This window comes from Carassius gibelio, chromosome B13, assembly GCF_023724105.1.
Source record: "Carassius gibelio isolate Cgi1373 ecotype wild population from Czech Republic chromosome B13, carGib1.2-hapl.c, whole genome shotgun sequence".
Classification (NCBI taxonomy): Eukaryota; Metazoa; Chordata; class Actinopteri; order Cypriniformes; family Cyprinidae; genus Carassius; species Carassius gibelio.
In genome coordinates this window covers 17279621-17295923 of record NC_068408.1, presented here as the reverse complement: position 1 = coordinate 17295923, position 16303 = coordinate 17279621, and the positions used below count along the sequence as shown (strand labels likewise).

The window sequence follows — 16303 nt, the reverse complement described above, 5'->3', positions numbered from 1 at the left end:
TAATCGCCGAGCGATCACTCTCCTGACGACGGCAATTACAGATGAGTTGCCAGTGCAAGCAACGGGGTACAGCCAACGCGGCATGATTCATCCTCACGTACCTTCTTCCACTCTCTCTCTCTTCACACACACACACACACACACACACAGTATCTCCTTACTACACACAAATCAATCTCATGCTGGCCCTCTGCTGCACATTTTACCTGCGTATTAGCTGCCATTTGTCTGACATTAGAATAATAGTAGGCTGTACCAGGCTTTAGTGATCATCGCCAGAGAACACACAGGTATCATTATACCCCGCCTCCATCAGCCTCACCACTTTGTGCTAGACCGAGACAATGCCAAAGAACATCCTGTTTAGAGCTGGGATTATAACAATGTAATAACAATGTAATAAACTATAATCGTGTTAAGAAAAAAAGTTGATAGGGAAAATGTGTAGGATTTGAAAATGTCTATAATTAGAGTACTAATTAGGGTTATTATAACATGCAATGAGAGCAGGAATCAGAATCAGAAAATCAGACATGAATAAACGAACCAATACAGTCGCTACCAATACATCTCGCTAATAATCTTCTGTATTAATTGCCCATTTTCTGTGCATTATATGTGTAGATTTTATATAAATGCATAGAATATTGGCGAACATTTGTAAAATGTATTTAAGGAGCCGTTCATCCCAAAATTAATTTACTGTCCCTCATATCTTCTGAATAAAAGAAATAATATATTAAGAAGATGGTTTCAACTTTTTTTTCTGACTGTATAATGAAAGTCAGTGGGTTCATAAATAACTTCAGAGGACATTCACTTTATATAGAGAATTATACAGGAGAAATAAAGTCATACAGGTTTGCAGCACATTGAGTGAGCAAATGATGACCGAATTTTAAATTTTGGGTAAGCTATCCCTTTAACAACTACATGACCATGTAAATAAAGACTGTTCATCTTTGATCACATGATGCCTCCCTAAGCTGAATTTCAAACAACATAAAATTTTCTTGCATTACATAAAGGAGTCTGAATGTACCAGTTGTAAAATTTACATCCGAATGATTGTAAAAGACTAGCGTAAGACACACAACATTGCATTTACACAGACACACTAAAGAGAGAGAAGAAAAAAAACAAAACAATGGTTCCACATGTTCAGGACCTGGCTAATTGAAATGTTTGTATTGCTCTACAATCTCTCTCTCGCTCTCTTTCTCTCCTTGCACAGGCATAATTATTTGCAATTTGCCTAAGACATCCATTTGCTGGGACGCCAAGCATGAAAAAGAGGCAATTTCTGAAAAATGGAAATGCCTGGCGGAGCTGGCGGAGGGGAAATAATGCAATGCCATCCCCGAGCTGATGGCTGCCATCTGATAAGTGTTACGGGCGCAGGAATATTAATGCCACATCACACAAGGTGCACACTTTTATTGAGGGTGTAGACATATTGTGGCTGGAAATGCTAGTAAAGTGTGAGATATGATATTTATTTTGTAATAGCTGTAAGAACAGCCAGTTAGGACAGATGTAGAGAATCTCTATACTTGCTCAGAATCGTATGGCGTATAATCTATTTTGGAGGTGTCGCGCAACAATTGTGTACAGGTGTCATGTTTTGGGTGACGGTGGATCTCTGAAGAAGTGACAGTTGAACAAAAGGATCAACCTACCAGTCAGCGCACATCATCATGTCAAAGCGACCCTCCAGAGCGGACACATCGGCCTCATTGTCCCATCTCACCACCCTGAAAGAGGACAGAACCAGGATGTTAGCTACTGTGTCATCAACCCTGTTGCGCAATTTATCATTCACCCCCATATAATCGCTCACAGTGCTGCGTCCAGAGACATTTCACACACCTGACACTCGCTTTATTTGCGCCGTTGTCTGGCGGCGATCGTCTTCTCTCTTTTCCTTAAGTGCTAGGGCCGGTTTCCAGGCAAGCAAATCTGATTATTAATTAGCCATTATTAACAGTCAGTAAACAAAAATTACGTCTTGTGGAAATACAATCTCCTCTCTCAGTGGGGGTCCGCGCTGCTTATTCACTGACTTGAGAAAGCGAATCCACCCCCCCTAACTCAACCAATCACACGCGACCTTCACCCCACTCAAACCGCGCGCTCTGACAGGAAGCCTAATCTCTAAAGAAAACAATCAAAGTAATGCAGGCTAATTATACGTTTACTCTTTCACTTCATCAGCCCAGTGTAAATACACAGGGAGGGGGAAGTGTGTAGAGCAAGAGAGAGGAGAGGAGACGAGAGGGGGAGAGTGGTTAGATCACTGAGTGCCAAAATTACTTTTTAGGTGATAATGCATTTGCGTGATGGTGTGCACAGTGGATGAGCTGTGTTTTGGCAAATGTGAGAGAGGGGAGTTAGAGAAGGTGTGTGTGTTTGAGTTTTCTAGATGAGGGCATTCAATCACGGAGAGTGGCTCATCATCGCTCTGCCTGGATACATCTCGGTGCGTTAGAGAGCGTAGCACTCGCTCTACGGGCTGCGGATACCTTGTTACCGGACCAACTGGGTTCAGGGAGTGACACGGAGCCTTGCAACCTCATTTTTGCCTACTTATTGACACTATTATGTCCCCAACACAAGTGCCGTAAATGCCACTTTACCCAAACACACTTTTCTATACTTCATGGCATGCTCGCTATGAAAAGCTTCAGCGAATTATAAACCTCTTATGAATTTGTATTAACAGAAGAGATGGACTTCATATGGCTGTAATGTAAAAGCAATATTAGTGCTCTGTCTTTCATTATTAGAGATGTTAGGAGGTGTATGAGTGATTACCTGCAGGACACATTGGTAGAAAGGAAGAGCCCTTCTCGTCTGTTCCTCTCGATTACACTCCGCACATCTGATGCTCTTTGTCAAGGAATGCAACACTGGTTCGTAATTAATAAGAGCAGGACAGTTAAACATTAACTTCATGAAGACAGATGTATCCACTAGCATGTCAAGCAAGTTTGAACAGACCTACCCTTTTGCCATTTTTGTAATAATAATGAAGGCATTATAACAAATCAGTTCCTGTCCTGGATGCTGATTGGCCAACGCTATTATGCAACCAACCTGAGGAGCATCCTGGAATGCTTTTTAAACAAAACTGAAGGACTTGAGTACTGTTACTCACTTGGTGCTTGCTTTTCTTCACAATTTTATCCAACTAATCCAAATAGACAGACATACAGACAGACAGATACAAAGGGAGATAAAATGATGCTTCTGATGCTTTTACAAGTGAACACAAACTTTCTCAGAGGAATGCAATAATCAGTTAAATATAAAATAATTTGGTATTGTATTTAATTGTAATTTGTAATTGAAACATGAGAAATACTACAAAAAGCAACCAAGCTTCAGAATACAGAAAATTTTATCTAAAACAAAATGAGCCACTTTAGAGTTGTAGGTGAGACACTGCTGAACAACAGCATGTTTTCTTGTTTAACCATGTTACAGAACTCTATTATGTCAGGCCTTTTCAAAGGAAGTCAACCCACAGAGTCTGTTTGCTTCCGTAACAGCCGTCTCTCTCTACACCTCATCCTCAGATTACCACTGAGCTCAAAACCAACTCATGCAAAGCATCACCATAGGTAATCAATAGGGAGGCTTTTAACCTGCGGCCATCTCCTGAGATGGGCCTCCACCCATTGTGGTTATACCGCGGGACTGATGTCAGCGCATCTATGAATAGACCATTCGACAGTTTTAAACTAATTCAATTACGATTTCTCGCTTTTTCTGCCTTGCTTTCTTTCTCGCTCCATGGAAAACAACCGTAGCAAATCCAATCTATAGCACAGGGATGGAGGGCAAATCCCTCGATGGAAGAGAGGAGGGGGCAGGGTACGCACGTTACACTGGTGAGATCCACTGCAAAGGAGAGAGAGTGGAAAGCTTATGGTGTAATCCCATCAGGAAAAGACAACTGGTGGAGAAGTCAGCACTGGTGTCTCTCTCATTCAATTTTAAAAGTGCCAATAGACACAATTTTGATAAAAAAAATTTACTTCCTGTGTAACCTGTGCATATATTGTCTCCAAGTTTAAGGACTGCTGCTTAATAGAGCTTGTAAAGCTCCAGAGAGAAGCAGCTATTAAAGAAAATAATCAGTGTGTGAGAAGTGAAATTTAGCAGTTAACAGTAGGGTCTCTTGATTACGCATGCACAGCTTTAATAAGAGTCTTTTGAACATGCGGACTGAGATCAGAACGGAGTCATGAAACCACTCAGCACTTTCTGATACACTTTATTCATTCCCACTTGGGCTCATTGGACTTTGATGAAGTATGCAGGGATTATGTGTGTTCATGTCTAATCGGTCATTTTTGTTATAGGAAATAACACTATTTGGAGTAACATCTAATTGTCCAGCAATAACACAAGTACTAACACACATGTAATTGGAATGCACAAAAAATTTAATATTCAAAAACATTGAAAAAAAATTATTGCCTGTTTAGCAGGAGCTTCTGTAACCTTGAAAGTCAAATTATTTGGTGTTTTAAAGGGTTACTCCAACCCAAAATGAAAATTTTGTCATTAATCTACCCCCCCCCCCCCCCCAACACGTTGGTCCAAACTCATAACAGCTTAATTTGTCTTCGGAACAAAATGTAAGGTATTTTGGATGAAAACCGGGAGGCTTGTCACTGTCCCATTGACTGCCAAGTAAAATACACTGTCAAGGTCCAAAAAAGTATGAAAGACATACTGCAACTGACAGATAACTGATAAACAACATTCAACTAGAGCCTGTTCAAACATTGTGTTACTCTATTCTAATGCTGAAATCTGTTTTAAAATCAGTGGTGGTAAAACACCTTATTCTGTTCAAATAATTCTGTTAACATAATTTTTTCTGACCATGTACACTATTTAACTATACATATATAAAGCTATATAGTTAAGTTTTTAAACAAAGGTCAAACCTTAATGGTGAAAGCAGAAACTGGTTTACAGACCAGATTCGAAAATGTAAGGTTCTATAGAGCTATACAGGACAGGTAGTTTAACCCTTTAGAACAGGAAAGGGAAAAAATATATATAATAATATATATCCTATGGCTCACATGCTAATATTATTGTTTCAACTCTGCAGATCCCATAATTCTATTCGCTCTAAAACAAAGAAAGAAAACACCATATCGTATTCGGTTCTCCCAAGACAGCTTGTCCTTTCCTGGCCTCGTCCGATCATCAGATCATTTCTTGGCGTTCTATTATGGCAGAAACCTCTCTGAAACAAAGCACTGCCAATTAATGCTCTATCAGCCTACTGCCAGTCTTTTCACACTGTATTACAGGAAGCAGTTTAGAGACAGACCATGAATGTTTTGAGTATGTCTTGCTCTGCTCCCCTTCCCTCCATTTTCTTTTAAACAAATCTCTTCTCAATGAGGAATTGTGTTAATTTCATGCCACGGCTATTGTTCTTTGAGTCTTGATATTCAATAAAAGCTCATTGTAGTGGCAGCGCTGGCTGTTGTACTAACGAATGTGGGCATGGTAATTTTGCGGCGTTTTGCTGTCACGTCTGTCGTCTCCATTTTTCCTGCCTTTGTGAGCCAAACGACGTGGCTAATCTGAGTGACTGCGGTGGGAAGACGAGAGATGGAAAGCGCGCATAAGAAAAAGCGAAGAAAGGGAATGAAGAATGAAGGTTCGAGCTGGCCCTGTCACCTGTTTAAGCTTCATCCGTGCTCCTGGCAAAAGAGAAAGTCAATAGAGGAATGGAAGGGGGGGGGGGGTGAGAGACAAGGAGCAGGTGAGTCAACACACACAGCGGTAGCCTTCAATGACATGAATATGTATTAAACATGCTAAATGCAGGTTTCGGGTGTCAGCTGGATGATTTGCCTCACATTCAGATATGTCGAGGGGGTGCGAGTGTGTGTGTGTGTGTATTCTTTGACAGAGTGCACATTAAGAATGGCTGACTGAATGTGTGTGTGTGTAGTAGAAGTGAGAGGAATACACAGCAAGGTTTTCTTTTCTGTGCTACACTCTCGAAGACACTGAAAACATACACACCAAACACATAGATGTCAACACCCCGACAGAACAAAGTAATGTTTGGATTGGTTTAGAAACACGCAAGCTCTGTTCCAAAACCAAGTGAGCTGTCTCTCTAGGGAGAGTATTGTTTAGGTGTCAATTTAAAATGCGAAGGCTGTTCCAGATGATATAGGCAACATATTCATGCTGCCTTTTCCTGTACTTTTTAATTTGCAGATCCTGCCTATGTAGGTTGTTCCAGATCAGTCACTTATGAGGTTCCATTTCAGTTCAGATCCTGCCTATGTAGGGAATGCGCAGCTTACTAGGTATTGGAACAGAGCTACATACCGGTCCAAAATGCAAGGATACTTTGAATTGCCTTCTCGTTGCCATCAGATAGCAGCACTTCCTTCACATCTGCAGGAAAGGAGGAAAAGATGAAAAATAAACAACCAAACAAATAAATAAATAAATAAAACAAAAGCAAGACATCCTCAGCACACTGTTTGCAAGCAGTCATATCTAAAGAGTGCTGATTTTAAAGCCCTACTCCAAAAACGACCACCCCTCTCTTTCTCCCCTGCTCCCTCTCATCCATCGCTGTCTGTCTTGGCCGTTTTTTCATTTTACGTCTGCATTATTTTAATCATTCAATCAAATCAGTCAATACTTTTATCATTCCCGGTGGCTGGGAGCCCTCTATCTTGCTATCACTCTGTTGGGTAATTGCATTGTGACAGGGGATGATGGTGAGCGCCGAGCCTTTCATTTGCAGTGTGGCGTTTATCAGGCGGGGCCATCGCGCTCTGCTGTCACTCCTTACTCGGCTCGCGAGGCCTGCCTGATGCCCTTCATATAACTTTGTACTGCGAAGCTTCTGCCTTTGTGCTGCTCCACTGTCAGCTCTTTCTGTCCCTTTTTATACAGTCTTTTCATTCAAGTAGTCGTCTTTATCAGAGGCGCTGTGTAACAGTTGTTTGGAGAGGCGCAGTGGGCAGAAGCGTGTGTGTAGAGGGAGTGTGTGTGTGTGCATTTGTAAAAGCGCTTGCAAGGTGTTATATTTGTGATTTTGAATAATCCGATTTTGGATTTCTGGAAATTTTCAAATACAGGAGGCAAAAATAACACTCCTGCAAGAGTGCATTTGAAAAATGTTATGTTTTTTGGATTTCAATATTTCTTAGAAGACATGAAACTGTATTTTTATTTATTTACTTTTTACTATTCACCTTATGAGAATGGGAGCAGTTTAGTTAGCAGTTTAGAGATGGGATAATTCTTAAGGAATATTATCATGTGCTAGAGAGTACTGTTCTTTCAAGAAATTAAAATTTTTATTCAGCAAGGATACATTAAATTTAGTCAAAGTAAAGACATTTATAATGTTACAAAAATGCTTTTAAAAATGTCGAATTATTATTAATTTTTAAAGGAACGTGACACTGAAGACTGGAACAATGACTCCTAAAAAATTCAGCTTTGCATTGCAAGAATAAATTATACTTTAAAATATATTAAAATACAAACTGTTATTTTAAATTGTGCTAATATCTCGCAATACTACTGCTGAACTGTATTGTATCAAATCAATTCTGCATTCAAATGTTTCGATGGTAAAATCCAGCGAATATTCCACAGCATCACAGAGAAAACCAGCATCTTAGATGCATTTTAAAATACACAAATTGCAACATAATTTTGTCATTTTGTAATGTCTTTAAATTGAAATGATGAAGTCAAACAAAAAGGGTACATGCACTGACAAAATGAGACAATACAACACAATCATCTGTACAGACTGATGTAGTGTTTTTGCCTTGTGGGCGAGAGTCAGGTCACGAGGCCCCACACCACCAGCTAGCCATATGGGCATCAAGGCCTGCAGGAAACCAACCAGTCACCCAAGAAAAACATGGATGGCACTGCCAAAACCACAGCACTCCAGGGCACAGGACAGAACAGAGAAGCCATTTTTCCTCAAGAAGGACTTAAATAAACACAAGCATCAAAAAGCACTAAGTCAGACTCAGACCTGAGAAAAGGAGGAATGCGAGTAAAAAAAAAAAAAGAGAGAGACAAATCAAGTTGGGGGACGAGGAGGGCGATCCACTGGCAGTCCGTAATGTCACAACATGGGGGTATTGAGTGGAGAGATACGGGAAGGCTGGTCTTGTGAAGGCGAAATCGATAACATGTTAAGCCTGTCCATCTGGAGAGGCTACTACAAACTACTATACACCACACACAGCCAGAGCCTAAGCCACTGATGTTTGTATGTGTGTGTGTGACCAAGACAGAAAGTGTTTGCATATGCAAGCCCCCGTGTATGAATGCTTTTGATGAAGTTAGCCCATTGGGCCACGTGTGTTTATGGTCACTGAGGTAGAAATGTCCATGTGTGCTGGCCGATTTCATGTTGCTTACAATATGCCCATGTTAGATTACCCATGCTGATGCAAATTGCCCATTTGCCTGTGACTGTCTGTCTGTGTGAGCAGTGTCTGTAAATTTTGCATTCACTTTTGACTTACCATGAGCCCCGCAAGACACGTCATCCCTCCACCCAGCTCACACACCGCCGAGCCCCTGTGAGACAGAGAGACACAGAGGGGTTTGATGCACTGTTTAGCGTTAACATTGAAGCACATGAATATACGTTTTTCAGCTCAAATAAGATGAAAACAGGAGGACGAGAGTGATAAAGACAGACAGAGAGAGAGATGGCTGTAGTGTCTTGACAATAACGCTAATTAACTTGCCAGTGTTGGGGGATGCCATTGATCGGAATGCAATTCCGCTGGGCTCATTGATCTCAACCTTCCTCTCCCTCCATCTCTCTGCATGCAAGCGGGTGTATATGTGTTTACAAAAGAACGCGCAATTGTCCTTTTTCCTGCTGGAAATGTGGGTTTGTGGTAAAGCAGGAATGTAAGGTTAATTAAATGTACTGGATCAGTGTTAACCCATCAACGGAAACACCCGAAAAATAGTTAGATTCCCAGGTTGGGAGTTTTTTGGATTTCCTTAAAAATGCAAAATGTTAGACCTCCCAGTCTGTTGGAAGTTCTTTTTGTAAAATTTTGTAGTTATTGTTACAAATTCTCTCCCTGTGCCTCCCAACTAGGGGTGTAAATTTTCACTCATTTCCATGATCGATCATCGTTTAAATTAATGATCAATTAATCATTAACCTTAATGCGTAATGCTGCATTATTTTGATAATGAACAGACAAAAAAACACTTTGGAGTAAGATATGGCTAATTTGCAAAAGTGTTTACTTTTATTTGTGCACTTACGATAAAAAAACTAAAGATTTGTAAAAACTTGTAAAATAAAACAAACTCACAGAATGCGCGTTGTCATACTTTCCTTTCCGTGAACTTGTTTATGGAGCGTTGCAACATTTCTGTTTTATATCCATTATGTTAATTATGTAAAATAAGGTATATTTTACTTTTTTAATGAAAACAAACTTTATTTTAATTTTAGGGCTATTACTTACATAGGCTATTCATTTTCTTTAAAGCATCCCATTTATCATCAATTCCTTAATGCATCCCATTTTTTAATGAATTAAGAATTTGTTCGATGTATTAGTTTGTTCCCTCAGTTCAGTTAAATCATGTGTTATTTAAGGAACAAAATGAATGAAACATGAACATTTGCCACAAATTAATAAGTCTTAGGAACGAATTAACAAGTTGTAGGGATGAATAGAGTGTCCCGTGTCCCACAGCCCTGCAAAGCGCACGATATTAATCAAACCGACATATCAAACAATCACAGTTTGTTCAACGTCATGTTTTGGGCTGTGTAAATGTTGCCACAATATCAGTGTAAAACTCTCAGACGTATTTTAAAGATTCTATGCCGTGAACTTTAAATATTTCACATACTTCTGAAAATCCAGTGTTAAGTTGATCCTGATAAGCAGGTTGTAAACACTATGGCTTTCTTCTTTCGTCAGGAGGTTTGGCGCCACGGTATCTTCGTTTCTAGGTGGAACGTTAAAGAACGCGACACACACGTCTCGCGGAAATCCTGTAGAATTCAACCAATCAGATGACGACTTCGACATACCTGAAGTGTTTCCACTTTTGTGTCCCATATGCATCAGACGTTTAACCAACGGTCCATGGGCGTGAAGTTTGAGGCTGAGACTATTACTATGGTAAATCACAATTTTTTTTTCTTTTGTTGTTTAAGTGCTGTATGTCTGATTCACTGAGCTCTGTTTACATCAAGTGACAACCAACACATTAGTAATATGTACAGAAGTAAATAAAAAGGGTTAAAAATGAAACATTATACACTGATTTCTTACTGTATTCTATGTATACTGATAATTTTATCCTCTTGGTAGTCAAAAACTCACCACACAAAACACATATGTAATAGCATCTGTCTACAGAAGAGTTTGACTGGACAGATGGCTTTTAAACCATACTGTATGTCAATAACTATAGACAGATACATTCCCAGATACTTTCCCTACCCTTTGTTAACTGCATTTAGCATTTTTGCCCCCCCCCCTCAGAACAACCCTGACATTTTTGAGTCACACCACAACAGTTAATACACATACCTATTGTATACATAGAGACCTATGCACCTGAACAGAATAATTCATATGAAAGGTAATTCATATAATTCTCACAGGAACAGAGGATTTACACAAAGACTATAATTTGCATAGAGTTCATTTGTGTTTGTCATACACAAAATATATAGTAGAGTCCCTGTAGATCAAAAGCAGCCCAGAGCTGCACACCAGAAGTGTCTTCACACACACACACACACACACACACACACACGACGGCAGCTTGACTTCATCATTTTGCCAGTCATTTCTACACTCTGTGACAACAGTCTCCATGTGTTTGTCTGCTCTGAGCCTGTGATCCGACACCTTCCATTGACAGAGAGACAGAGTGGAGGATGAAGAGAGCGATTGTTGTATGAGGGAGTGCAATTAAAAATTAATGCGCACAAAACTGCTAGTATGAGCCGCGGCAGGGACAAAGCCCCAGTGACAGGTAGCTATTTGGCTGTACATTGGGCTAGTGGAAAGAAAGGCAAAAAACCAGAGGGATGAAGAGAAGAGATGGGTGCTCTCTGTAAATTGACTTTTTTTGTTCTGCTTTATCCTCCTCTTTTTCCACTTTTTGGTGAGTGCCTGATAACAGGTCTGGAAGATAGTGAGAGGGTGACAGTCCTTGATGACATACAGGAACAAGAGCACACGTCGACACACACACACACACACACGCACAAACATTCTACACACATATACACATGCAAATTAACACCAAAGCGACACAAAGACCAAATCACAACAGATCACAGGTCTTAACATCCTCCACGCACACACACTCCTACAGAAGCATTGGCCCAAGGGCGCAAAACCCTGCTCTATCTCAATATGCCCAGTTGACCTTCAGCTTGCCGCTGTGTGATCGATAAGCTTCTCTTCCCTCTTCTGCCTCTTGAATGTATAAACAGGAAATCAAAGGCTTGTGTACCGCCTTGAGTGCAAATCAAAAAGTGCCCCTTGCTTCTCTGTCATATGGCCAAAGTGAGAGAGAGAGTGGGAGAAGAGAGACAGAGAGAGAGAGAGAGAGAGAGAGAGAGAGAGAAAGAGAAGGGGGCTCACGTGAACATGTGACGTTTCTTCAGGCAATAGTAGGCCATCACCTCTTCAGAAGGCCAGACACCTGAAAAAGAAAGAAATAGCAGTTAGAAGAAGTGTATGAAGTGTGCTGGTACTTACTAGTGCACCATACTGCTGAGTTTGTTTACAGTAGCAGGAATACTACACCGTTATCACTATTACATTAAATTTAGTGCACATTACGGCATAATCTGGCCATGAGATATGAGGGAGGCATCTGACTGACAAATTTAAACCACCAATCATAGCTCATGTGATTTACTGTGATGTTCAGGGGTGGAAAATAGATTTGCTAGGCAAACATACACTATATCACTCAAAAATGGGATAACAAATTTATTTTTTTATTTTTATTTTTTTTAAAGGATAGTTCACCCAAAAATGAAAATTCTGTCATTAATTACTCTCCCTCATGACGTTCCAAATATGTAAGACCTTCGTTCATCTTCGGAACACAAATTAAGATATTTTTGATGAATTCCGAGAGCTCTCTCAATTAATTAAATTAAATTACGTTTTGGGCGAACTATCCCTTTGAAGCTCCATTTATTTAATAATAATAATAATAAAAGAAAATAAACAGCAAAAACAGTAATGTTGCTAAATATATATATATATATATATATATATATATATATATATATATATATATATTCCAGTGATGGCAAAGCTGAATTTTCAGCAGTAATTAATGCAGTCTTCATCATAGTCTTCATCATCCTTGATTAATCTATTATGCAGTTGCACTGCTTAATATTTTTGTCAAAACTGTCATATATTCCTTGATGAATTGAAAATTCAAAAGAACAGCATTTATTTAAAATAAAAAAATCTTTTCTTTCCGTTTGAACACTTTTTGCTGATTAAAAGTATTATTTTCTCTGATCGCTCTATATACATAATTGTCGCTACAATTTCATTAGTTCTAAACATTTAGTTTCTTTTCACTAAATTAACATTTGTTTACTATGTTAAATTAGTGATATAATATAATAAATTCTATGTTATTAAAATACATGTAATTGCATATAACTACAAAAATATAAATATAAAATTATAACACACAAAATGTATTTTTAGTGAACATTCATCTAGTCAACGTCATGTCCTGTAGTAACCATCACATCTTAGCTCACATTTCCTTGAATAACGGGTGAGAGAGATACTTGTATAATGTATAGATGGCCACATCATATAAAAATGCTGAAACTTACTATGATGTACATTATTCAACAAAGATTAAATGGAAACATTCAGTTTATTACATACCACAACCTCACACAAGGACTACAAGCCTACATGGTAACCTTCAACTGAGGCAACATAAAGACAGTGTCTCACTCTCTTTTACACTGCCGCTTTCTCTCTGTTCATGAAGAACGCTCCCTGCTCGCTACAGTTCGCTTCCAACACACACACACACACACACACACACATTCTGATTCTGGCTACTTAGGCTTGTAAGCTGTGCACAGAGTGAGTGGGGGTCCAGCGAACGATTATCACAAGAAGCAGGCTGGTGGTCTTATCACCCACTGTCAGCCTCTGCTCCTTCTGCTAGCTCCAGCAAGAGCCATAAAGCTGCTATTGTCTCTCAGACACACACATACACACATGCAGCTGAGGAAAACAGTCATTTCAATAAACTTAGGCCCCTGAGCTGTCTGCCTTTGATGGGAGCTCTTATGTGTTTGGATTTGTGTGTGTAACTTTACTTTCGTTTGCAACGCATCTTCATGTAGAAATATGTGAAGTGTTTTAAGAGAAAGAAGAAAGAAAACAGAGTTTTTGGTGTGTGAGCGCTGGGTCATACTAAGAAACGCTTGTACCTTTCTGTAAGATTGTAACCATTCTGTAAGACAAAAATGTGTTTAAATATTAAAAACTTAAGTGTGACTCAAGTTTAAAGGGATAGACAACAATAAACATTCTGTCATCATTTACTCCTCCTGGCGCCATTTCATATATTTAAGACATATTTTCTTCTGTTGAACACAAAATAAGTATTTACCATTGACATACAGCTATATGGATAATATGAAGCAGTAAATATCTACTATGTTCTGTAGAAGAAAAAATGTATATTATATGTCATGTCATAATTTATAATTTACCAGCATTATGATACAAGGTCCTTATGAGAATTTAATATCAATATTTGCACAAATATACACTTTTTAATTAACAACACAAGGTAACAGGTTGACATTTTTTACAGCATCCTCTAATGATACAGGAAATGTAGCATAAAATTATTAAAAAAGAGACTTTAAAACGTCCTGAAAGGATTCATGTCTGTAAAATTATTAAAATAATGTCATTTTTTATTATTTGTCAAGCAAGATTTTATTACTGAAAAAGGGGAAAAAATATTGCAGTGACAGAGTTCAAGTGCAACTTAAGTTTTCAGACCTTCAAGATTATTTTCAAAATTATACATAATATCAACTAAATTAAAAACAGTAATAATAATGATGATGATATTAATGAAGTCATCTGAGAGACTGGTGTTGGCCTATTGAAGGGCATTACTGGACCCATGCTTACCGAGCAAACAGGTCTGTGGATGATATGGTCAATATGGGATTGCACTATATCCTCCAACATCTGGACAAACCAGGGACTTAAGCAAGGATCTTGTTTGTGGACTTCAGCTCTGCTTTCAACATCCTGGACACCCTTCAGAACAAAATCACACAGCTCTCTGCCCATCTCCATCTGTCAGTGGATCACCAGCTTCCTGACAGACAGGAAGCAGCTAGTGAGGCAGGGAAAACTCACATCCAACACCCGCACCATCAGCCCTGGAGCTCTTTAGGGCTGCGTTCTCTCCCCACTGCTCTTCTCCCTCTTCACAAATGACTGCACCTCTAAAGACTTCTGTAATTCATTTCCGTAAATAATTTTACATATTTAAACAGTTCTATATAGAGTAAAAATGCAAAAATCTGTACATACACATTATTTATTGCTAAGTCTTGCTAAGTGTATGTGTATTTTTTGTTCTCATGTCAGATGTGTATGTATGCATGCATGTATTTATGTATGTGTGTACCAGCAACACCTTAAAAAAACAACAAATTCCTGACGAATAAAGCTAATTCTGATTCTGATTCTAATAGTCATAATAGAAAGAGAGGAAAATGTCAGAATGCGAGCATTTATTTCAATTTAGTTATTACTAAAAAGGATAATTATGAATAAAAAAGCATCATTATGCTGAAAGTATGGAAGAAAGAAAATCTAATAAAATTAATGGTTTTATCAAAAATAAAAACATTTTGTATTAAAATAATGGCTATATTAAAATAAAGTTCAGAATCTATTCTGTTATCCCTGAAGTTATTTTTCACATATGAGTATGAGGGACACCAATGGTGCCGTTTTGCAGGATGACCCTGCTAATGTTTTTAATGTTCAGTGCATGCGAGAATGACTGAAATACAGGCGGTTCGAAAGAGAGGGTGAGAAAATGTGTGTGTGAGCGCTTGTAAGACAGAGTCGATATAATAAGCAGCTTATGACCTGCCTTTCAGGAAGGCCTGTTAAAGCCTGCCTCTCTCAACCTCTCTGCACCATCAGCTTGAGATTAACTCACCCAAGCAAGATTTAATAATGTCTATTGATAAAACGTCAACATATGCCTCTGCCATTAAAAGGCGACAGCACCTGCTTGCTATTCCACTTGCTGATGAACCATATGACATTTTGAGAGGCTAGTGTAAGATTTATCACATATGGATTGTAGCTAGACAGAAAAAAAAAAGTATGACACTTAGAGGTCACAACAACAACTTCTAGCCTCATTTAGGAGGCCTTTTTGGGCCGATTAATTCAGCTGCTTGTAATTTTGGAAGTTTAATCCTCCTCTATGACTAATATGGCTGGAAATGTAAATATCCAATAACTGTTAGTTTGAATGTTGGTCTGAATCTTATCTTCATTTATTAAAGGTGCTGTATGCAAGTTTTTGACTCCACAAAAGCCTAAAAATACCATAATATGTTTGCAGATATTCAAGAAACATGCTAAGTTAACATATGTGTTTATCTGAAAAACAATGCTAGTCAGTTATTCTCCTTTGAAAAAATGTGCGTTCTGGTTCTGGACTCTGGTTTGGTTTGTGAATCCCACCCACTGCCAGTTTACCCAATTGTATTTCAGCACTAGTTAGCGGAAAACAGCGTATTTCATTTCATTCATCGTCAAGTGCACTCGTTCCTGTTGGTGTCATCAATCTGGCAACCTGTGTGTGCATCAAGTCTGAGGAGGAGGGGCCGGGTAAAAAAAACCCTCTCCAATATTTGGACTGCAATACCAGTTCAACCACTCGGTGTCAATCCTACACACAGCACCTTTAATTGCTTTAATGTTATATACATAAAAGAACATTTTTAGCAAAAGTGTTTTAGGTTTCTTAAATTCTTAAGAGTACAAATGGCATAATGTCATTCTCATAATGACATTTGAAATGGATTGATTTAGCAATTGTAGAAATGGTAAGATAAGACAGGGGCTGCTTAATAAGGGCAGGGGTTTCTCTGCTTTTAGAGGTCTTTTCAATAATGATACTCTGAGATAGCAATAGTTGGATTTCTTTC

General features: G+C 38.7%; 1 protein-coding gene across 1 annotated transcript in view; it reads right to left on the bottom strand.

The window, feature by feature from the left end:
• Positions 1-16303, bottom strand: part of LOC127970047 (calmodulin-lysine N-methyltransferase) — an 87058-nt gene that overhangs the window by 14040 nt on the left and 56715 nt on the right. The window contains exons 4-9 of the mRNA XM_052572249.1: positions 11685-11745; positions 8558-8616; positions 8250-8261; positions 6400-6447; positions 2815-2881; positions 1680-1754 (exon numbers count right to left, since the gene is read on the bottom strand). Of these exons, the coding sequence (XP_052428209.1) occupies positions 1680-1754; positions 2815-2881; positions 6400-6447; positions 8250-8261; positions 8558-8616; positions 11685-11745 (322 nt within the window). The remainder of the gene's footprint in view (positions 1-1679; positions 1755-2814; positions 2882-6399; positions 6448-8249; positions 8262-8557; positions 8617-11684; positions 11746-16303) is intronic.